The sequence below is a fragment of the Syzygium oleosum genome, unplaced genomic scaffold, assembly GCF_021117445.2.
Source record: "Syzygium oleosum isolate NSW1041296 unplaced genomic scaffold, Sole_v2.1 Sole_v2.52, whole genome shotgun sequence".
Classification (NCBI taxonomy): domain Eukaryota; kingdom Viridiplantae; phylum Streptophyta; class Magnoliopsida; order Myrtales; family Myrtaceae; genus Syzygium; species Syzygium oleosum.
In genome coordinates, this window is record NW_026607536.1 from 460,777 (window position 1) to 483,434 (window position 22,658).

Below are 22,658 nucleotides of genomic sequence, written 5' to 3' on the forward strand. Positions count from 1 at the left end.
CATTTTTTCAGCATTGGTTTTTTGACACTTACCAGCACGAAAGAAAATTCCTACTTTTAGACATGGAACAATAGAATTCTGCGCTAATGCATAATGCCATAATTGCAAAAACTCATTGGTTTTATATGGAAAGATGCACATAATGGTCCTCACCACGCTTTCTCAAGAAAACTTACAAATTATATAGAAGAGTTTATGAAAAGATAGTAACAATGATGAAAAATACATTAGTGCAATTGATTGACACATTGATGCCTACTTTTTATAGAAATTGGTCTGTTGAAAAGGTTGGGAGTTACTACTTCTGATGAAAATCTATTGATTCCGTTACCATGAGATTATTTCCCTCGCTTGAAGAAGAAACAATCTATCAATATCATAAACTCATTTCTTAACCCATATTTGATAGATTGAGTCATTATGGGTCAGTTATGTTCAGTAAATGGGATACAAGTGAGTTTAGAATGGCAAAGTCAAAAAAACATTGATATTAAATGGGTTCACAGTTTACGCAAACTCAACTCATATTTATGACTCTCTCTTCATTCTCTATGAGAAAATAATGGACTACTCAAACTATTCCAAGTTCAGAAAAGTCTCGGTAGGCTTGCAAGATAGGCCCAAATTTGCCCTTGTTAAAAATCCAGACGGTTTCTTTTTTCGTCATTATTTATTTTTACTAATCTTATAAGTATATTCTATTAGTTATTTAAGTATATCTTTCATTGATTGCATTTGGCATTGCTCATTTTAAAAAATATTATAATTTTAATTATTATCACTGCAATCCAAGGTCAACATAAATCTTCTTCAATATTCTACATTCCATTTAATTAAAATTTCAAATCCTCCACTTTATTTATTGCTATAATTTTTATAAGTTCACTACCGAATAGTAACTTTCTCTTGTTCTTCATTGCGAATCAATACAAAAATTGAAAATTCATGTTGAAAGCCAATTCTTTTAGCATCTTATGGTTGAAATAACAATTTTATCCGGATAACATATACAGAGCTTAAAGTGGATTAACTAGGTGGATACAGATTTTCATATATTGAATTTAATTTGAAAATATTTTAAAAAATGATTCTGGTCGGGCACAGGTCACTAAATTTATATTGCATATAAACGGGTTAAACGGGTCACTTTAGGTCGGACTGTTTTTTACCCAATCCACCCATTTATCAATAGTCTAAGAAGAACAGCAAATCTACCAAGCGGTGCGATCAACACCCTAAAGAATATAATAAAGTAACGGTGTCAGGCCATCTCTGCCCAATCTACAAAATAGGTGAAAGACGGACTTAGGCAAAATAGCAAACACACCTTTCCACATTAAAGGGATCACCCCGCCTCAGTATTCGCGGGGGCTGGGAGAACAAAACCTCAGAACGACAGCCATCTCATCAACGAAAGTCGTTGACGATGATCCAACATAGAACACTCAAAATTATTAAAAGCAACACAAATAATAAGAATTACACGAGCCAACCCCCAAAAAAATAGTAACAGTTAACCCAAAGAATCGTGAACTAAAAATTAAGAAATTAAAAAGAAAGAAATAACCCTGGCTGAAATTTACCATCAAGTATGGAATATTGAGCGTATTTGAAGGACCTGGAAGATGAGAAAAGATATTCAGCAAGTTTCACGTCGTAAAGAACTAGCAACAAATAGAAAACTATCAAATGCTTGTAATCTTAAAGGTTCAGCAGAACTTCAGTAACACCAAATTTTCCCACATATACCAACTGGAAAGTATATATTACATTAAAAACTCACACAGCAAACGCCTCACTATGATGGCAACCCCAAAAACAAAGCCTCAGTGCCTCACCATGTAACTTCCTAAAAAAGTAAAATTAATTTATGGTACCAGGCAAAAACAAGTCCGGAAGTATTAAGGGCAGGCCTGCTTCATGTGTCGGCATATAAAACATATAGCTACAGCGGAAGGGAACTTTGCATGACAAAAACCATCATACCTGGTTTATGTCAGTCAAATTGACGATTCCCAAGTGCTCCCAGCTTCAAATAGGCAGGCATAATGTACGGTGTGGACTGCGAATTCTCAGTAGCAGAAATTCATAGGTGACTGATACTTCCAACCAATGTTAACTTGCAGTGGACAAGGCAGCCAGGGCATTAGCATGTTGTGGTGACAAGTTGCTGAGAATTGGTTGTATTTGTTGGCCATATAGTTTAATCAGGTGAGAAAAAGCCCTGCCAATTTGGGCTTTGACTTCAGCGGTTTCACTTGGAGACACCGCCACTTCAGCAAACAGTCTAACCAAATCAGGCACTAGAACAAGGACCTGCAAGTAAGAAGAACACAAACCAAAAAAGGACGAATTAAACTTGATCAACCAAGAAGATTATAGACAAGAAGCTGCTTAGAACCTTTCAGGATCGATACTAGAGAACTTGCTATTTACCTGAGGATTTGATGACAAGACCAGAGTACAAACACAACCATAGACGGCCACAGATTCCTCATGATCCTCCTTCAAAGGAAGAACTTTCAAGAAAACAGGGAGGACCTGAAACAAGTTTTACAGCGATAAGCAGATCCGAAAAGAAATCACTCGACAGTACTATTATTTGAGATTGACCAAACCAGGACATTAACCTGTTCTAAGGGGATGGACTCAGGGTGCACCATTATCATCCTTGCTATTGCACCAGCTGCATTGTCCCTCACAGCATCATCAGGCTCTGACTCTCCAAACAATGGGTAGATTGTCCTCAATATATCTCCATAGTATCTATTATTTATATCAGGAAAGCGAAAAAAGCACACGCAGATTATAATAGAGGGTGAAAATCAATGCTGAAAGAGTTATCACTCAACTTTGTCATTATACAAAAATTGTGAGTGTCCTTCAGCATAAGCCAACTGTTCCCAGAAAGTATCTCAATGGCAGGCAACAAGGTGAAGGAAAGAGGAAGCATCATGCGTTGCATCGTAGTTGCCACAGTAGATAAAAAGAAATTATTGCACATATGTTTTGACTTGTAAAGACAGGCCATAAAATGACAAGAAAAAAATCTGAGAGACATAATTGGCTAAAGTAGGGTGCCATCATAGTCCACCGCAGAACATGATAATCCCCACCATTAAAGTAATTGCCAACTAAGAGAGAACTACAATTATTCAAGTTGACTTGTGCAATTGAATCACATGGGAGGTCAGCAGATTGAGATGCACGATTCAAATTAACTTGCAACAGTAACTCAAGCGAATGACTACAACATAAGAAGGAATGAAGGCATCTGAACACTAATTTATGCTGTAATGCATCGATTTCAAATGCCTGCTGGTTAGTAGGACATTTAATTGCGCACAAAGGATACTTCAAAGTTGGTTCACCTCCATTTTTACACAATTCACCCACGCAGAAAGCAGCATTTCTCCTGTTAGTTGCCTCGGAAGATATTAGCTCTTTGAGAACCAAGGGCATTATCCGCTGAAACATGAGAGTTCACATGAAACTTTCAGATTATTTCTTGATTAGTGGAAAATCTCATCTAATCAAATACGACCGTTATTTAAGATTATTACATCAACATAGCTCGCAATAGGAGCACCCATATTCTGAGCAACCTCAGCAAGACATGCAACCACCATAGTCCGATCCTGCGGAGGGTGTGAAGCTTTCTGCATTTGATAAGGAAAAAATTAGTGATAAAACAATAACATCTCATCATTGAAACTGCTTTATCAGAGGTAATGCAGAAAGCCTCTCAATGATCCACTTACCGCAAATTTCATCAAAGGTTCAAATAGCTTCGAAAAGATAGGTGCATAATGAGAACCCATTGCCTTAGCAAATGCAGGAAGGAGGTCAGATACAGCATCCATCAGCACTTCATCATGTTCAGCTTCATCATCATCAATTTCACTATCGGACTCTATCTGTTGACAAGGTGCTTCCTTGCGAAGCAATACTAATGTTGCATTGACTATTTGAGGCACATCTGTGATCACAACATTGGAATCAGGATGCTTGATTTGCAATTGAAAAGACAAGAGATTCTTCAATACATACTCCGAATAATGATAGATAGTATTTGATTCTTACATTTCTCGACAGCCATGTAGCCACACTCCTTGATAATATCAGCTGTGCTAGTACAAGCATTAGCTACAACTTCTTTGTCGTCATCACCAGTCATTGTCTTGATATAGATATTCATCACAGTATCTGCAATAAGAGATTAATTATATTCATTATCACAGAACATGGATTAGAAAATTAGGCCAGCTACTCAGTCATGTCCTCACCAAGAATTTCCCTTATTTTGTTCGACCCTTCCTGCATAAGAAGAAAGGCAGTCATATATAGCAGAACCCAGCACAATGAGATACTTTAGCAAGTTGTGAATGACATTAATGACGTAGGAATCAGGTTCGACAGACTGGAGAAGAAATTTAGAAACATTGATATCCGAGCAACCACGGTATAGGAAACTTATGAAAACCTCACCAGAAAAACAAAGGCATCTCACAGGATCTAAGGAGCCATCAATCTGGCTATAGAAGAAGTTGAAAAATAGAATCAAACAATACGAGGAGATCATGAACAATTTGATATCTTTGGTGTCTGAAACGAGTAATGATCAGTACAGCTTGCCTTCTTATTTAATGTTTTTTAAGATGGTTCCAAGCAGAATAGCAATTGTTGGTTTTGCAAATAAATATACCACATGTAACACCAAAGAGAGGAGGAAAAGGATAAATTTGCAGATGGAAGGAAGTTCAGTCTAAACTCACATCGTGACTTTGGAAGATTTCCTGGGCTGCTGTCAAAATATCTGCAGCAAAGGTTAATCAAATATGAGCAATGCAGAAACAGAGATTACAAGGCCAACCAGCCAGAGAGAACTGACAAAGTATTCAATTGAAGCATATCAATTAGACAGAGAATTGGCACTACATGTGAAATTGTTTTCTACATAATTTCCTGGAACTATAGCTTTGATCAAATGGATAGTCTCACTTGAGACATCACTCGGAATGATATGGAGATGGAGATTAGAACTCAAAAAAATGATAATCTGGGGTTAGCACTTCAGTGAAACAAAAAAGTCGTGACAAGTACAGAACAGATAGCACAGTGACAAAATCTTATTAAGGGAAAAAGAGAAGCGAGCGGGGACAAAAGGAATCAATTTCTTATAACATACATGTTCGCTAATACATTTCTTTAGCAGTAAGCCAGAGAAAAACATGGGGGCCACCCTGCCAGTTTTCCCTCTTATCCCTTTAATCAGGTTTCCACTGAAGAGGGAAGTAACAAATTAAGGTTTCCACTGAAGAGGGAGGTAACCAATTGTAAAGAGTATGCGCACAATGTTGATACTTGTACAGTCTACCAGTGCACAGTTCTTGCATCAATAAGATTTTTTAAGTGGGACTGAACAACCTTGAGTAGCATTCTCAGGAAACCTATCAAGCATCACCCAATCCTCGAGGTTATAAAAGAGCAAGGGCCAAAAAACTTCAAAAGAAGCTTCAAGCACAATCTAGCAATAGATAAACCCTTTCATTCACTTATCCTAGTAACATAAAAAAGTCTACAGACCCTAACATCCCTCAGGAACAGTGCCATGAAGATGGTAAGATTGAAAACTGATTGTGAGAGGCATCAAGTTAGCCATGTTGCAGGTAAGAGGAAGCCTAAAATATCGAATCACAATCATGGGTCATATGGTGATAACTCCTTTTGAAGAACACTGCAGGCTTGTGAACATATCAAAAGAGTAATATAAGATGAATATATGACAGGAAAGGTGTAAAGCAAGTGCAAAAGAAAAAATAAAGATAAATAGAAAAGTTGCGATGCATGGCAGTAGACTCACGTTTCAGAGCAATAACTGCCTGCAGTCGAACATCTTCATGAAAATATCCTGAATGCTTCACCATTATTCTTAAAGATTCCTCCAAGTATCTATACGGTATAATTAAAGAAACGGAGAATGGTGTTCCTTTCTCTCTCTCTCTCTCTCTCTCTCTCTCACACACACACACACACACACACACACAACCCCCCAACACGTGCGCGCGCACGCGTACACACACACACACAACCCCCCAACACGAGCGTGCGGGCACGCACACCCACGCACAGCTCACGCACACGCGCAGCACATGCACACACACGGAGCTTTTTTTTTACCTTAAAAAGTGGGTTTTTATTTTTCCATGACTTGAAAAGAAAAGGTAATTATAATATCAAATACAATTTTGTTTGTATCGCTATTATCTTTTCAGGCCATTAAAAAAATTTCGACCCAGACTTTGCAGGGGCAATTTGATGAAAAATGCATGGAAATAGCTTTCCAAAGTACTTCTTTAAGAAATCCAGTGTGGGTAAAATTAAATGAATTTTCGAGAACACCTGATATTTAGGTGCTTCGGCCAAAAAGTTAATGGGGGCAATTGCCCCACATGGATTAAGTTGGATCCGTCCCAGGTAAGTAGGGTAAAAAGCTAGGTAAAAGTAACAAAATCATAACGGATACGGAGAATAAGAACCCTTTGTATGCAGGGCAAACAAGCCCAGAGCTTGAGTTGCAGCTGCCTTTTCATCCAATACTCCTGTTCTTATACTGATGTTTCTCACTCTAGGCTCATCATGAGCTTCATCATCAGATGATACTTCACCAATTCCACCCATATTATCATCATCAGAATCCTCAATATCGACAGCTGAACCATCATCAAGATTGCAGGAAGCAAAAGCTAGGGGCACAACATGAGGAAGATACTGTTCAAAACATAAACTCCAAAATGAGCATAAGATTTCGATGATAAAGCAGGAGAAAGTTTGATGCTGCTACAAAGAATTTCTACCTTAATGAAACCATCATCCAAAATTTCAGCCACATTGCTGAAAAATCCATGGGTATACTCCCGAAGTTCGCTGAATTCCAGTCCAAAACCCTGCATAAGTGATGCAGATGCTCATGTTCACCTAAAATATAAGGCAATGTTTTCCAATTGAAAAAAGGCTAGGTAATTACAGAAATTGCCGCTTCTATATAAGGAGAAAGAATTGGTTCCATCCTTGTTCTCCCAACAGACATGGCCACTATTCCAACAAGTTCAGTAGCCCTGGCCCGGGAACGAAGATCTTCATCACTGATAAGCACCATGAATGTTTTCATCAACTCCAGAACTCTTTCAGCATATGGCATAAAGGCTTGCTCTGCAGCAGCTGCAACAGAGCCAATTGCAGACTGCAAAAAAGTGAAAAAAATTAAACAGTGAGATTAGGCCTTCGTGATGCAAGAAAAGCTAAAAAACCACAAAAGGGAATGCTATACCATGCAAGTCTCCTGCAAATTACGGGAACTACTTTGAAGGGATGCCAGAAGTTTATTCATCAAAGGATCAAGAAAAGGAAGAATTTCCTCCCCCATATTCTCACAAAATGCTGCCAAGGCATAGTATGATTTTTCCTGCACGCAGGAAATAATTTTTCAACACTATGTTGAAACTCCGAAAAGAATTTTACCTAGAATCAGAAAATTCTCCATCATTCACCTTTACTTCATCAGATGCATCCTCGAGGGCATTTAAGATACAAGGAAGAACACTTCCATAATGAGCGGTGATCTCAGGTTGCAAATGCTCAGCAAACTGCCCTAATGCAAACGATGCAGCCCCTCTAACCATTTGTTCTTGATCCCGCAAAGCCACCAAGACAATGTGAAGAACAGGCTCCAACTTATCTTTCATCAAGTGCGAACAGCCCTCTGAAATGACACCTAAAGCTGTGACAGAAGCTTCCCGAAACTTTGGATTGCTATTTTGGCTGCTTACAGTAGCAAATTCAAACACAGCAGGCAAAACATGCTTTGGAAGGTTGACAGCAGTAGTGTCAATAACTTCTGCAGCAGCTCTATCAGGTGCCAGATCATCGTCTTCATCTCCACTTGTAGATTGGGCAAGTAGCGGACACATCACTTGCAATATCGGGTTGACTAGTTTATGTTTCTTAAGGGAGTTAGATTTGTATTTAGCAAGCCAAGAAATTATCTGAATAGCCTGATAACAAAGGGAAAAAAGGAAAATAAGAACAAAAACCCAAGATCAAAAGAAGTACTTGCCGTCAACTTATCACTGAGAAAGTTGCACCGCCGTGACAAAAGTTGCATAAACCAGAAGGACCATGAGATTATTAAATATAGGATATGAGACTCCTCCCTCACCTGATGTCGGGTACTGGGTTCCAGATTTTGATTTGAGCAAACTTCAAGAGAGAATTGAACGATGGATTTCACAGAATCTCCAAGAAGAGGGGCAGGAGATTCAATCAACTCATCAAATATTTCGAAGGCAATAACAGCAACATCCTCCTCACCAATAGCAAGGCATTGTCTTGATACATTCAAAATGCTAGGAATAAATTCTCGAAACCTTACCTGCATAACATGACATTTAACAAACCCACATCATTATACAAAAGGAAAATAACAAAATAATGCCGCTATAAACCCAGGTAAAACACAACGCTTATCCCAAGTATCTTTGGTCAGACCATTCAATGAGTAACTTTTTGATGTCAAACTAAGAGTTAGAGTGCCATATGAAGAAACTGGCAAGTGAGATGCCTTAAAAGTCATTCCTTTTGCCTTCAAAATCCAAATTTCCTTCATGTTTCGATCGCGCAAGGGTCAAGGCACTTTCAAAGGAAATTCTCCTAAGAGATTAGGACCCCTAATTCCCCATAAGAAAGACCAAGTCATCCGAGTAAGAAGACCATACAATTCCAACCAGGGAATATCTTATCCCAGATCAGCCCAAACCACAAAATCGACGCCACATACACTGGTGTAACAAGTGCTAAAGGATATGCATGTATCTCATGGATATTTAGTAAAGGGAAATTTTGAGTAGAGTCCATCTTTGAGGATTGACCACCAAGTAAAGATAGCAAAGCAAGCCCTTGCCACCATGATTAAGGATTAGAAGGCTTACTTCATCACATATAGGAAGAGTAGGAAAAGACTCAGTACCACAAGACACAACATGCAACAGTGCAACAAGAAGTAGGGTGCCTCAATGATTGAAACTCTTAGCACCAAAACCTTGTTATATAGTTCAGATGCAACAGAACAACAGCCCGGAAAAATAGCATTTGCCAAGCCATCTCCTTTTTTTCTTTAGGTTAATCGAAATACCTTTAAGGGATGAAAGTGAAAATGCATCATCAAATACCAACTAGTTAAGTGCCAGGTCCTCAAGCAAGGATGTGAAACGGATTCAAAAATCAATTTGACAATACGATAATAAAATCTTGCACAAGCTGAGTCTGAAAAAAGCATTCGCTTCAACAATTCCCTTTATTTTGCGTGTGAGAGATTAGAAGGAAGCAATCTTTCTGTGCTTTTCAATACAGAAGCATAACTGCACAATACTAATACAAACTTCCATAAGACCAACAGTAACAAGTACTCACCACCTCATCTCCATCACCAATGCATTCCAGAAAAGACCCAACTGCCCTAGAAATGTTCATCAGACAGTTACATACTTAGACATATGTATAGGACAACATCCAATAACATAAAAGAAGAAAAAGGAATAGAACTCAGAAAAAATTATTACTTAAGGGCAGCAACTCTAACACGAGTGCTAGTCTCGTCTTGGAGGCACTTGAGTAAAAGAGTCTGAAGATCAGTGAAATGTGGTCGAAATGTGCTCCCAATGGTTTCAGTCAAAGAGCTGAAAAGGATCAAGGCGACCTTTAATCACCAGATAAAAGAACTTAGTAGTTAGTGAAAGATTCAATCATATAGTATACAAGGAACAGCAAAGCCGTTTGCACAGATAATACAATGAAAAAAGAAAACCAGACAAGACTCTTTCGAGTGTAACTAAGATTCTTTGCAAAAGAGAGCAGCATGGTTTAGGTAGGGCAAATAAAGGACTTCGTATTTGATTTAAACCTATGGAGGCCCCCTATAAAGAGTTCAATTTTTGAAGAGTATTTATATTAAGCTTACAGCAGAATGCAGCTCGAGCAAGACCTTAGATCAGCTTCAATTAGTATAAGCATTGCAGGTGATTCTTGTCATCTCCAATTGACATCTGATAGACGATCAGGGGGAAGTCTAAATGGGACTTATCAAGGTAAAAGGAAAAAAAAAAGTGAAGAAACAGAAACACGTTTATGTTGGCCAGGATGGCAGAAAAATTGTAAACAAGTCACAACGTACATGCTCATACAGAACGCTTGCAGTGGCAGGATAGATGGGATTCAAAAAAATTTAGCCTGACTTACTTCTCTATGGTCTTCTTGTGTACTTTGACTGCACTGGAACAAGAAAGGCAACAAATCAGGCCATTCCCCTGCTGGAACTGCATATTTTGCGACGACGCTTACTACATTGGCACTAGCTCGCCTCACTGGTGGGCTAAAACAGAAAACCAAAATCAAACATCCACATCTTTCTCTCACCCAGAAAAAAAAGAATACCAAGATTCAGGAAAATGACTAATCACGTCCACCAACCTATCAGGCAGCAAAGGGAAACCGTGCGCGCATCCTAATGGTTAAATTCAATTATATGAACAAAGCAAGGAAAAACAGATAAAATTCACTGCAGAACCGACAGCGAGGAGTATCAGAATGATCAGATGAGTGAGAATTCCACAAAAAGTGACGAAAAAAAAAAGATGGTAAACCTGAATAGTCCTGACATATGACTGCCACATCAGTCAACAATGGACAATTGCGGCTGCATAATAAATTGTATGCTAACACATCCCGAAGTAACCAATGAAGCTCCAGATCAACGGGACCTTGTAGAAGAGAAGTGATGAAAAGAAGGCGTGGTTTGTAAACCTTGATAATTGTAATAGATTATTACTAAACAAGCTCAGAGTGGACGATCATAACCGCAGCAGCGGATTGACTGCACAAATTTCTCAATAACGATAGAAGGTGCCGTTTGTTATAGCTTAAATATCAAAACTTCAAGTTCGGCAGAGATGGCCCGCACTCTATGCGGTTAACTATGTATACGAGTAGGATTGTTCTATCCAGAAACAAAAGTACAGAAAAAAAAAATCACAGAAGATCGCATCGCATCGCATCGCATCGAGATAGAGAGCGAACCTGTGCTCCATGGTGATGCTCTCGATGAGGGACTGCTTGACGAGGTGCTTGAGCTGAGGGGAGAGCTTGGACCAGTGGCCGGTGATCTTCTTGCGGAGGAGGACGGCGGCGAGCTGGCGGACGTTGGGGGTCTTGGCGGTGCGGAGGTGCTGGACGAGGGCGGGGACCACCTGCGGGTCCTTGGCCAACCGCTTTATCTGCTCCTCCGCCTGCCGCCGGGCGTCGTTGTCCGGCATCAGGAATTGGATTAGCAACAGCTCCAGGGACTGCGCCATTTCCCGCCGACCTTGGAGGAACCAGTGTTCGTCGTCCTCTGAGAGGGGAGAGAGAGAGAGAGAGGAAGCGGCAAGGGTTTTTGCGCCTGCGCTGTGTGTGGGTTTTCGCTTCGAGTGGAAGTGAGCTGCGGAGGGTTTTTATAGTGCCGTCCCCGTGCGCGAATGTGAATTCGCGAGGAATTGACCGCGACCGGTGTCGGATCGGCGCGCGAGCCGTTGACTGTCGGGGAGGAGCAGATTGGGCCTGGGCCTGGGCCGGGTTTACGGTAGGCCGGTTGGCCCGATAAAATGGAAGCCCGATTGTGCCCTTATCGGGCCCGGGTACGGCGGCGGGTCGTGGTCCGGGTTGGAAGGGATCAAATCAAAGTCGTGCCCGGAGACTTTTGATTGCGCCTATAGTTTTCCCCTTAGCTCAATTTAGTATCTAATCCTGGGGTGCCGATGGATTTGGTTGCGAAAATTGATGCTTCGAATTATTATTAGAAATCGGTCGTTTTTATTCAATTTTAAGAGTTATAATTTCAATGGTCATGTCGACATTTTCGATTCGATAATAGTAATTACCAATTACGCATATTTGATCAATTACATTTTTATTCCTGGTACACTTTTCTAAATAAAGATAATGTTGAAGTGAGAATTGAAAAAAAAAAACCGAGCAAATCGTGGATTTCGAGGAAAACTTTACTATTTTAAGAAGTTCTCAAGTCATTTCTTTATAATTTAACTTTTTGAAGTTTTTTTTTGTTTGACTTCACTTGGAAAATAAGAATCGATAGAACTTCGAGTTTGCAAGACAAGTAAAAGTCATTAAAGGTTCTCAAGAGAATATCATCTTGTAATCATCTTCACTATTTCATCTATTTACTTATAATAAAATATTAGGTTAATATCACGAAAAATTCCAAACTGGTACACCTATGACAATTTTAACACGAATTATTTTTTTGACTACCAAAAACCCCACACTGGTATACTTGTGACAATTTTATCCTGAACTAATTTTTTGATCATAAAAAATAAAAAACTGGTACACATGTAATGGTTTTACCCAAATTTACTATTTTAAGAAGTTCTCAAGTCATTTCTTTATAATTTAACTTTTTGAAGTTTTTTTTTGTTTGACTTCACTTGGAAAATAAGAATCGATAGAACTTCGAGTTTGCAAGACAAGTAAAAGTCATTAAAGGTTCTCAAGAGAATATCATCTTGTAATCATCTTCACTATTTCATCTATTTACTTATAATAAAATATTAGGTTAATATCACGAAAAATTCCAAACTGTTACACCTATGACAATTTTAACACGAATTATTTTTTTGACTACCAAAAACCCCACACTGGTATACTTGTGACAATTTTACCCTGAACTAATTTTTTGATCATAAAAAATAAAAAACTGGTACACATGTAATGGTTTTACCCAAATTTATTTTTTGACTACTAAAAACCCCAAATTAGTATATTTGTGATATGTTTACCTTCCATTAGTGTTTGTTAAATTGGATTGATATCACAAAAAATCACAAACTGGTAAATTTGTGACAAACAGTAAAACCTCAAACTGGTACACCCATCAATTACCACATGTAATCAAACATAGTAATTTGATAGTAAAATTTAACCGAAACTAACGGAGGGTAAATTTATCACAGGTGTACCTGTTTGGGGTTTTTGATGATCAAAAAATTAGTTCGGGATAAAATTATTACAAGTATACCAGTGTGAAATTTTTCGTGGTATTAACCTTCAAATATTTGATAACAATTTTTCGAACCCCTTGTATACTTCATTCACCAATCTTGCGCACTTCCCAATTTTCCTTTAGAAAAAGAACGAAAAAGCAAACGCTTCTTCTACGAAAGTTTCGCTGACTTTTTTGTAGAGGGCTGAGCAGAAGAAAACTTAGCACGGTGTTAGATTAGCCCTGGGAAGAAAGACAGAAACCATTAAACCAACAGCCCAGTCAATCCAAGAAGTCCCAGAGCATCAACATCAAGAACAAGAACAAGAACAAGAGCGGGAGATCTCTCTCTCTCTGTGTCTCTCTCTCTCGGTGGCGCTGCGATTCGATGTTGGAAATGAGGAAACGCACGATATATGCTTGGGGAGCGGCGGTTGTGTGCTTCGTAGTGCTGATGCTGGTGACGCCCGCCATCCCTCAATCAGAGGAGTATCACGATTTCGCTGACAAACGCGACTTCTTCGGTAAATCTTCCCACCTCTTCCTCCGCTCCGATTCTTTCGCTAGTAAGCCCTAATTCCATCGGCTCGGTGTAGTTTGCAGTCGCCGTCCGTTTATATCAGAATTTCCTTGCTCTCGCGTTTGACAGCTACTTATCGGGTACTCAGGTGGAACAAAAGGATCAGAGTCTAAGAGTAGGATGTGTATGTAGGGAGGGGAGTCTTGACCGAGCGTCGAATTGTTTAAATTGTGCATGTGGGTCTCCCGGCAGTTCCTTAGTGAAGCAGATTTTGTCTGTAATAGCTCCCCAAGCTGGCTGGGCGACGCACTTCGTTGAAATTAACTTTGTAGTTCTTGTAAGAAGGGCAAGCTTAAGCTAACCAGGTTGATGTATGTTCGCCCGAGTTCTGTAATTGTGTCGTGTTAAGTCTAATTTTGTCGAGATAGCATTGTTTCGAGATATATTCGTTGGAAATGCTTTTCGCATTCGGCTTGTTTCTATAGTTTCGTGCTTTTTTTCTCCCGCTTTGAATATAAGTCACCGGTCCAGTTTAATTTTGCAGGCATACCCAATACGCTGAACGTAGTTTCAAACTTTCCATTCCTTGTCGTGGGTCTTGTTGGTCTGGTGCTTTGCTATTATGGCAATTATTTCAAGCTAAGGTAGGTAATGCTGTTCTTGTTTGAATACATTGCTTCGCTCTCAAAATTGATACATGATTTTTTGTGTTAGCTCGCAAGGTGAGCTTTGGGGTTGGACGTTCTTTTTTGTTGGTGTTGCTGCTGTTGCTTTTGGCTCCGCTTATTACCATCTCAAACCAGATGATGCTCGTCTTGTTTGGGATCGTCTTCCGGTAAGTCTATTTACGACTCACAAGAATGTGCACTGCATAATTTTTATTAGTGCTCGGAAATATTGTAGTTTGACAATGTTCCTCCTTTTCTCCTGTGGCTAGATGACTATTGCATTCACTTCAATAGTCGCAATCTTCATCATCGAAAGGATTGATCCGCATAAGGGAACAGTGTCAATCATACCGTTGCTCATGGCTGGAATATTAAGCATTTTATATTGGAGGCAAGATTACTACTTCCTACCTTCTTCCTTCTAAAGTGTTACCTGTTTGATCAGTATAGAATCAGATGGCAGTTTTATTGTTTAAGTAGGGTTCAGAGAAGTGGATTTTCTTTTCAAGGAAACTTTATTATATGTCTTCTGCGGAGGTCTTAACTTCAAAGAAATTGAAAATTTGTTTCCATGAAACCACATGCTCAGAGAAGCAGACTGTAATTAGTTCTCGGGTGCCGAGTGTGTAATTGGATGGTGAATTTAGGTTGGAATAATGCTGAAGATAGAGTAATGATCATGTGCTTTGCTACTGAAGCCGTCTTCTGAATTACATAATCTATACTTAATTTGAGAATGGATCTTATCGTGTCTATGTTGAAGTAAAGCATAGAGGTGTTTGGGGTATTTACTATTTAGCTGCTGCCCACGATTATTTGTGATCTTTTCTCAATATTGTTCTTCAGGTACTTTGATGACCTTCGCCCGTATGCTCTTGTCCAATTTCTTCCTTGCATCGCCATACCGATTATGGCTATAATATTACCTCCGATGTATACGCATTCATCATACTGGCTTTGGGCTGCAGGTTTGCTTTTATTGTCGACATGTTTTTGTCTGATGGTACATCACTCCTTTTGGCGTTGTTAAGAATGCCTTTGATTTGCACTTGCAGCATTTTACCTTTTAGCTAAGGTGGAAGAAGCAGAAGATAAATTGATTTACAGATGGACTCATCATATCGTTAGTGGGCACACGCTGAAGCATCTGTGTGCAGCAATGGTTCCTGTTTTCTTGACACTCATGCTAGCAAAGAGAGCTATAGATCTAGAGAGGTATACTTTGTTTCTACTTAATAATTGGTGTGTCAAATCCTGTCCATTTTGTATGACAACTCAACAGGTGTTTCATTTGCTATTGAGCAACATTGACGAAAGAAGTCTTTAATAGACATTGCTGTGTTCGTACATGCTCCATTGTCATTTCTCTGGCATATGCCATCGAGTCTCTTTTTCCTCCACCTTAACCATTGGGCAGATCAATCATAACCTACTTTATGAAGTCACAGAAATTTACCTCTCCAAGAAAAGCCAACAATTTTTCTCGTATGATATGTGCCTCATCCGAATAAACTACTTTCTTTTGTGGCTGGGCCCCAGAGGAGCAGAAGGGGTTTTGGGGGGGGGTGTGGGTTGGGGGGGTTAGATGCAGCATGATTTATTGTATTTTCTAGAAGTTGTCAAAATGGAGGAAGATTGTAAAAAATTCAGGTTTGTGTACTTGACTAGGAACATTAACACTTAAACAAACATTGCATTCGGCTAAAAAACTGACATCTCAAAATTTTGGCATGTACATTTCTTCAAATTTCTCCTTTTTTTGCCCCTCCATCCTTTGCCGACTTCATTATCACATCTACATGTGTTTCTTTCAAGTTGCTTGCTGCTAATATGATGAAACCTCTCAGTTGGAGGCTCCTATATGTATACTCTCATAAATGTGGCGACGTCTCTTAAATGCAGGCAAAGTCTGCTGGTAACATGGAAGGTTTCCTGGTATAGATTTAAAGAGAAGAATTCAAGTGTAGAGAGACTCGACTGCACCTATACAAATGTTTCAGTTGTCGAATCGTGACATGGTTTGTACATGCTCTCTGTCGACAAAGTTCACCATATGTATACGGACTGAATTTTTTCTTTTTTGGTTGAAATACGGACTGAAGTTCGACTAACTGAGAAAATCTGCTAACATACAGATCATACCAGTTGGAGCTACTTTTTTTTTTTTGAAGGGGCGGGAGGGGGGTCGAAGAGTTACTTCAATGTGTTGTATATAACAATGGATGTGCTTTATCAACTCTGCTTTACCTTGGAGTCTTGGACCATGTCTTACAAATTGTTCTCTTTAACAACGCAAATAGATCACTCGTATGTTTTACTTTCTTTATTGGTACATCTAGAATTCTTTTACAGGTATAGAATTAATTTACATTCTCTGTCGATATTTCTATGTTTGTTTTACAAATTTGTCAATTCGTTCCATGTCAATAGATCATAGAGTTGTCTACATTTCAATCAATACATCGAGCCCCAGGGATAACTCTAGTTGTGAGCCAGACTCATGTTTTGGGGCTCTTTTTCTTGGAAAAGTGCTCTGTTGTACCTTTATCGTGGCCTTCTTTATCTGAGCACGACAATAACAACATCAAATTTGTAGCTTCTTGAGAGCAATATCAGTTTGCAGTCTTCATGATGATGTCTAGTAACCTGCATATTTTTGAGATATATAATTCACTAGAAACGGCTGTTTAAGTTGGTGAGGATTGTGGAAATAAATTCTCCCTTGTTGAGGATGTAGTGATTTATCTTGCGATACCAAAGTGACTCTTGATTTTTTATTTGAAATCTTCAAAGAAAAACTAAATCATGGATAAATAGAATCGATGATGAAATGAAAGCTTATAAATTACTTCAGCGTAAATTTTTTAGCCTCCTACTCTTTCCTTTTTGTTGTAATATGTCACGTCAGCGATATTGGTGACTTCTGTTATGATTTTTTGCACTTGATTGCAGCAAAGTCCACATCAAATTGAGCAGTTGCCTGCACCACACGGTACATGTGACCTCGCTTCATTCTAACTATCAAATCATACGAAATCATACGGGTCTCATGTGAGGCCAACGTACAAGAACTTTTCATCAAACAGATTAATCAGTCAAAAAGTATGCGAAATGCAGACATTTAGTGATTAGCTTCCAATGCATGAACAAGAATCTGATACATCTTCAAAATTGTTTAGAGCATTCAGCATACTCCTTAATTACTTACCAATAGTCTCGACAAGAACATGAGCCATCTTTAAAGTGATGGAATCGATTCACATCTCTCACTATTATCTCCCGTTGATAAATTTTAGATATGAACTTGATAGCTGTGTGACAATCTCCACATATTCGAAGGTTCTTGGTCACGCGAAGTACAACTCCAGGGTTTGTGTTGAGTAGCCCAAATGCTACGGCTAGCTTTTCGCTGTGTGTTGTGAGGTTCTGTTCCTTCTCTTCTTCGCTAACATCATGCAGAGCAAAACTAGTATCCGGCATATAACCAGCTGCCTTGATCTTGCTAGGCAAATCCTCCAACAACATATATATTTCTTTTGCTTGGGGATGTGATGTGTCTCCTCCAAGAAACAGATGGGCTTTACCATTCACCTCAATCCAACTGCCTCCAGGACTTTTCTTCATGCCCTGACTTTTTAGAGAAGCTCTCAAGTTGTCAACCTCCGTCCACTTGCCAGCTTCTGCATACATATTGGATAATAGAACATAGTTGCCGCTGTTATCAGGTTCGAGCACAAAGAGCTCTCTAGCAGCCATTTCAGCAATCTCCAAATTACGGTTCTTGCGTGATGCAGCCAACAGAGCGCCCCAAATGCTTGGTCCTGCTTTCATTGGCATCTTACCAATAAGCTCTTTCGCTTCTATCAATCTCCCTGCGCGACCCAAAAGGTCGACAACACAAGCATAGTGCTCAACTTTCGGTTCGACTGAATAAACAGTTCTCATACTGTGAAAAAACTTCAACCCCGCATCAGTAAGACCCGAATGGCTGCATCCAGATAACAATCCAGTAAAAGTGATGTCATCAGGGTGAACTCCAGACTTAATCATCTCCTCAAAAGCTGACACAGCTTCTGTTCCATATCCATGCGATGCATAAGCAGTTATCATTGTATTCCATGCGACTGAAGTTCTGTCGCCAGCTTTTAAGTTAAAGAAACAGCAACGGGCATCTACCAGACTTCCACACTTTGCATACATTGCAGCGAGTGCTATTTGAACTGAAGGATTTGAGTCCAAGCCAGCCCTCCGTGCATAATCGTGTATACGTCTTCCACGATCCAGAGCTGCTGAATGTGCACATGCAGGGAGGATACTCATCACCGTGACATAATTGGGCTTTATCTCCGATTCTTCTCTCAGCATTTCGTCGAACAAAATCAGTGCCTTATCAGACAACCCGTTCTGTGTGTACCCTGAAACCAAGGCAGTCCAGGAAACAATGTTCCTGCATGGCATCCTCCCGAATAAACTCTCAGCAGCACGAATGTCACCCACTTTCATGTACCCATTTATGAGGGCATTCCAAGACGAAGCATCTCTCTCAGACGATGTATCGAACAACTTCCGGGCGCTACTCAATTCCCCACATTTCACGTACATATCGATCAATGATGTCCCCACGTACATATCAAGCACACAACCGGCTCTTAAACTCACACCATGGACACATCTCCCCATCCCAACATCCGATAAGTCTGCACAACATTTGAGAACGAAGGGGAATGTGAAATTATCACCATTGGAACCGAACCTATGCATTCTGCAGTACACGTGTATAGTTTCCACCGAACACCCGTATCGCGTGTAAGCCCGAATCATCGAATTGAACAACAGGGGATTGGGATTCACAACTCTTCTGAACAGAAATATGGCAGAATCAAGATCGCCCGAACTCGCGTACGTTGCAACCATTTTGGCCGCGAGGAAGGCGTTGGGCTCAAGGCCACGCAGAGCCAAGTGAGCGTGCAGTTGCTGGCCTAGTCTCAGCAAGTTGCAGCCGGTCAAGAGCTCGAAAACGGGCGCGTATGCCGATGGATGGAGCGGGCCTTGCATGAGGAGTGGATCCATAAGAGACCGCAACCTGTGAATCGAGAGGGGTTTCGACATTTCGGTGATGCTCCTGAGGTCGATCTGGCACTTCGAATGATAACTTTAAGGACCGAAGCATGTTGCCCAAGAAGTGAGCTTTCGAATTGAAATCACAGAAACGAACATATGCCGACCCAGAAACTCTCTCTCTCTCTCTCTCTCGTCTAGTGTCTCCGGCGAGTCCTCAAGTGGAAGCAGCAGTTCCACACATCATGCACATCAAGAAGGTTCGAGGGTCAATGGTGAAAGGTAATCACAGGCAATGGAAACCAAAAAGATGACATCTTTCCTTGGGGAACCCAAGCTTGGTTCTCCTTACTTCCTTGATATTATAAGTTGGAGTTGTCTTTTCTTAAGCAATTTGTCAGTGGAAAAATACTTTAATGATGTTAAATCGATTGTGAATGTTTTTATCCATCACGATGCACTTGATATAAACACAAAATGAATCTCCTTTAGCACATTGCAGCTTAGTTATGAAGCATCATTGATTTAACCCAGAGGTTATTCTCCTGCACCAATTGATCCACAGGCAAAGAAAACCAGGAAAACAAGCAAACCTCCCATGTGCTTTCATGTGCCATGTAGGGTGTGTGATATTTTGCCCTTTGTCAAGAAGAGGGCTTTAAGAAAATAGGAAAATAAAATAAAGAGATATAAAGGGAAAAGTGAGAGGGAGTGAAAGGGAAAGAAAAGGAAAAAAAAAGAAAAAAAAGAGAAAGAAGAAGAAAGGAAAGGGAAAAAGGAAAGAGGGCTTTACGCCTACATATCACGAGACCTCGTCAAGCCGGATTTATTTCGATTCACAACGTCCGATGAGAATTCAAGCCATTTGTTTTTGTAATCGGAATAATTTTCAGAATTATGACACAAATTCGAAATTATGTGAAATTTGAACTGCGAAGTCCGATTTTGAAGTTATTAAGCTCTAAAATTACATAGAAATCATTAACAATGTCCAATTTTGGAGTTATTATTACATATTCATCTGCTAGTTTAGGCTTTTAACTATTTTGAGAGTTTTTTTTTTGGCTAGAATAACTATTTTAAGAGTTAATTGTTTCTTGGTTGCGGATTTGTTATCGCCTCGTATCGATAACGATACATGCACCTTCCAATTGTTAGAACATATTGTATAGTTTTGTAGGTTTTCCTTTACATCTCTTCTTTCTCTTTGGTCTCACATAGGAAGAATGCTAGGCTCCTTTACTCCTCCAAACCTATATAAAGGCTTCTCATGTACATTGTTTCCTACATCATTATAAGAGAATAAATACCATTCTCTTTTAATCTTTCTTTCTTATCATGGTATCAAAGCCAAGATCATTGTCTTGAAGAGTATGCTCTGCGGTTGCCATCAATTGGATCTTCCGCATCAGAAATTAAGACAATGAGCTCATTATCTTTTAAAGTATGCTCTGCGGTTGCCATAAATTGGATCTTCCGCATCAGAAATTAAGATAATGAGTTTAGGGCTTTTGGGCCATCATCCTTGCTCGTTCTAATCCGCGCTTCTTCTTTTTCGATCCTTTCGTTCACCTCAATCCATATTTCTAGCTTTGCTAGTGATTTCTTTTTCTGTCGTCATGGGTGATTCTAGTGACCGTATTGACGTCAAACTCGATGGTTCAAACTATTCTCTTTGGAAACCATCGGCAATGGCAGCACTTGTTTACCGCGACTTGTTTGAGCATGTTGAGGGACTTTGTCCTTGTCCTGGTGCTCTTAAAAGTGAATCATCTGATGAAGTTGCGAAACGTGCCGCTGAAATTCGAGCATGGAATGTTGCTGATCGGAAGGCATGGGCTATCATTTTTGGTTCCATTGATCCTGCTCTTCGCCCACAATTTTCTAATGTTGTTGAGGCGAAAAGTTTATGGGATCAGCTTGCCGAGATGTTCACCCAGACAGGGGACATTCGAGTTTATCAGTTGGAGCAAGAAGTTTACAGTGCTACGCAAGGGTCTCGCTCTATTCGAGATTTCTACAATTACATGCACTCACTTTGGAGTCAACTGGATATTCTTGCTCCTATTCTCTGCCCATCATGCCTGAACCGTACTCGGTGTCCATCTACTCGACTTCAGACTCAAGATAGGCACCGTCTACATTCTTTTCTTATGAAGCTCGGCTCTCCCTATGAAGGTGTTCGCAGCCAACTTCTTCACCGCTCTCCAAGACCATCCCTCCTTGACGCTGTCAAAGAATTACAGTCTGAGGAAACTCGTCTTGGTCTTCTTTCCTCCTCGGCAGTTTCTGATTCAACTGCTATTTTGGCTGCTCCACCACGTGTTCCGCCTACAGTTTTGGCTGCTCCACCACGTCCTTCGCCTACTCGTGGTCCTCGCCGCCTTTCATGTACGTATTGTCATCGTCCTGGTCATGACGAGTCACATTGTTGGAAGAAGAGGAATGCTTCACGCCTTTCTGCATCACCACGAGTCACTACCGCATCTCCAATCTCTCAACTTATTACTCTGGTTTCTCCCTCTACGGATGACCGTATTGCTGCTCTTGAGGCCCAACTTGCCCGTTTGAGTCCTTATCTGCCCAGGTCTTTTCCCAATTCTGGTACTTCTACAACTCTCTCATCTGCTGGAAGCACCGCTGCAGCTACCCCACCCATATTTCTACTACTTGGGTACTTGACTCAGGAGCTGCTAGACATATGTCTACTTCCGCTGTTTTTCTCACTAAGCTCTCTGAGCTCAAGCAACCAGCACATTTCTTTACTGCTAATGGTTCTCCTCTACTAGCTACCCGACAGGGTACACGTACTGTCTCTGAAGATTTCAATGTCCCTGATGTGTTACATGTTCCCTCTTTGGCTCTCAATTTTTTATCTGTTGGACAACTCACCGATGCTGGATGTACTGTAAGCTTTACAAATAGCTCTTGCTTTGTGCAGGATCGTTTGAGTGGCAAGATGATTGGCAGGGGCAGTAGACGGGATGGACTTTATATTATGCAACATCTCCATCTTCCAACTTCCTCTCTTCCTCATCCTGTGTTGGCTACCCTCGATCTTGTTCGGTGGCATCAGTGTCTTGGACATATTCCGTCTTCTCGTCTCACCGTCTTTCACCAACAAGGTGCTTTGGGTCCTATTTCTTCTGGTAGTCTTCCTTCATGTTCTATCTGCCCTTTGGCCAAGCAATATGCTAAGCCTTTTCCTGTTAGTAACTCTAGAACTAGTGCGATCTTCAATCTTGTTCATTCTGATGTTTGGGGTCCTGCCCCGCTCTCTTCCAAGAGTGGTTTCAAATATTATGTATCTTTTATTGATGAT

At 40.1% G+C, this 22,658-nt stretch overlaps 3 protein-coding genes across 7 annotated transcripts; 1 reads left to right on the forward strand and 2 right to left on the reverse strand.

Annotated features, from left to right (window-relative positions):
- Nucleotides 1-1,305: 1,305 nt before the first annotated feature.
- Nucleotides 1,306-11,529, reverse strand: LOC115679690 (uncharacterized). 4 transcript variants are annotated; one of them, XM_030603352.2, is made up of 21 exons: nt 11,131-11,529; nt 10,294-10,426; nt 9,618-9,754; nt 9,469-9,514; nt 8,219-8,431; nt 7,551-8,054; nt 7,331-7,465; nt 7,028-7,243; nt 6,858-6,947; nt 6,527-6,771; nt 5,864-5,952; nt 4,776-4,816; nt 4,287-4,317; nt 4,084-4,206; nt 3,762-3,979; nt 3,564-3,659; nt 3,356-3,468; nt 2,631-2,766; nt 2,437-2,541; nt 1,987-2,316; nt 1,306-1,618 (listed from the first exon to the last, which is right to left on the reverse strand). In XM_030603352.2, exons 1-20 carry the CDS (start codon nt 11,403-11,405, stop codon nt 2,116-2,118), a joined length of 3,147 nt encoding a protein of 1,048 aa, XP_030459212.1. In that variant the 5' UTR covers nt 11,406-11,529; the 3' UTR covers nt 1,306-1,618; nt 1,987-2,115. The 4 variants fall into 4 exon arrangements, with proteins under 4 accessions (XP_030459212.1, XP_056163298.1, XP_030459213.1 ...); XM_056307323.1 differs by having other exon boundaries at nt 9,618-9,734; nt 10,294-10,418; nt 11,131-11,273; XM_030603353.2 differs by having other exon boundaries at nt 9,618-9,734; nt 11,131-11,273.
- A 1,728-nt stretch (nt 11,530-13,257) lies between these two features.
- LOC115679782 (uncharacterized) lies at nt 13,258-16,604 on the forward strand. 2 transcript variants are annotated; one of them, XM_056307243.1, is made up of 8 exons: nt 13,259-13,614; nt 14,155-14,254; nt 14,325-14,445; nt 14,548-14,669; nt 15,125-15,246; nt 15,334-15,493; nt 16,181-16,296; nt 16,414-16,604. In XM_056307243.1, the coding sequence occupies exons 1-7, from the start codon at nt 13,479-13,481 to the stop codon at nt 16,290-16,292; spliced, it is 873 nt and encodes a 290-aa protein (XP_056163218.1). In that variant the 5' UTR covers nt 13,259-13,478; the 3' UTR covers nt 16,293-16,296; nt 16,414-16,604. The 2 variants fall into 2 exon arrangements, with proteins under 2 accessions (XP_056163219.1, XP_056163218.1); XM_056307244.1 differs by having other exon boundaries at nt 13,258-13,614; nt 16,181-16,604.
- A 761-nt stretch (nt 16,605-17,365) lies between these two features.
- LOC115679608 (pentatricopeptide repeat-containing protein At3g62890-like) lies at nt 17,366-19,955 on the reverse strand. The gene has a single exon (XM_056307245.1). The coding sequence runs from the start codon at nt 19,385-19,387 to the stop codon at nt 17,483-17,485; it is 1,905 nt and encodes a 634-aa protein (XP_056163220.1). The 5' UTR covers nt 19,388-19,955; the 3' UTR covers nt 17,366-17,482.
- Nucleotides 19,956-22,658: the final 2,703 nt, after the last annotated feature.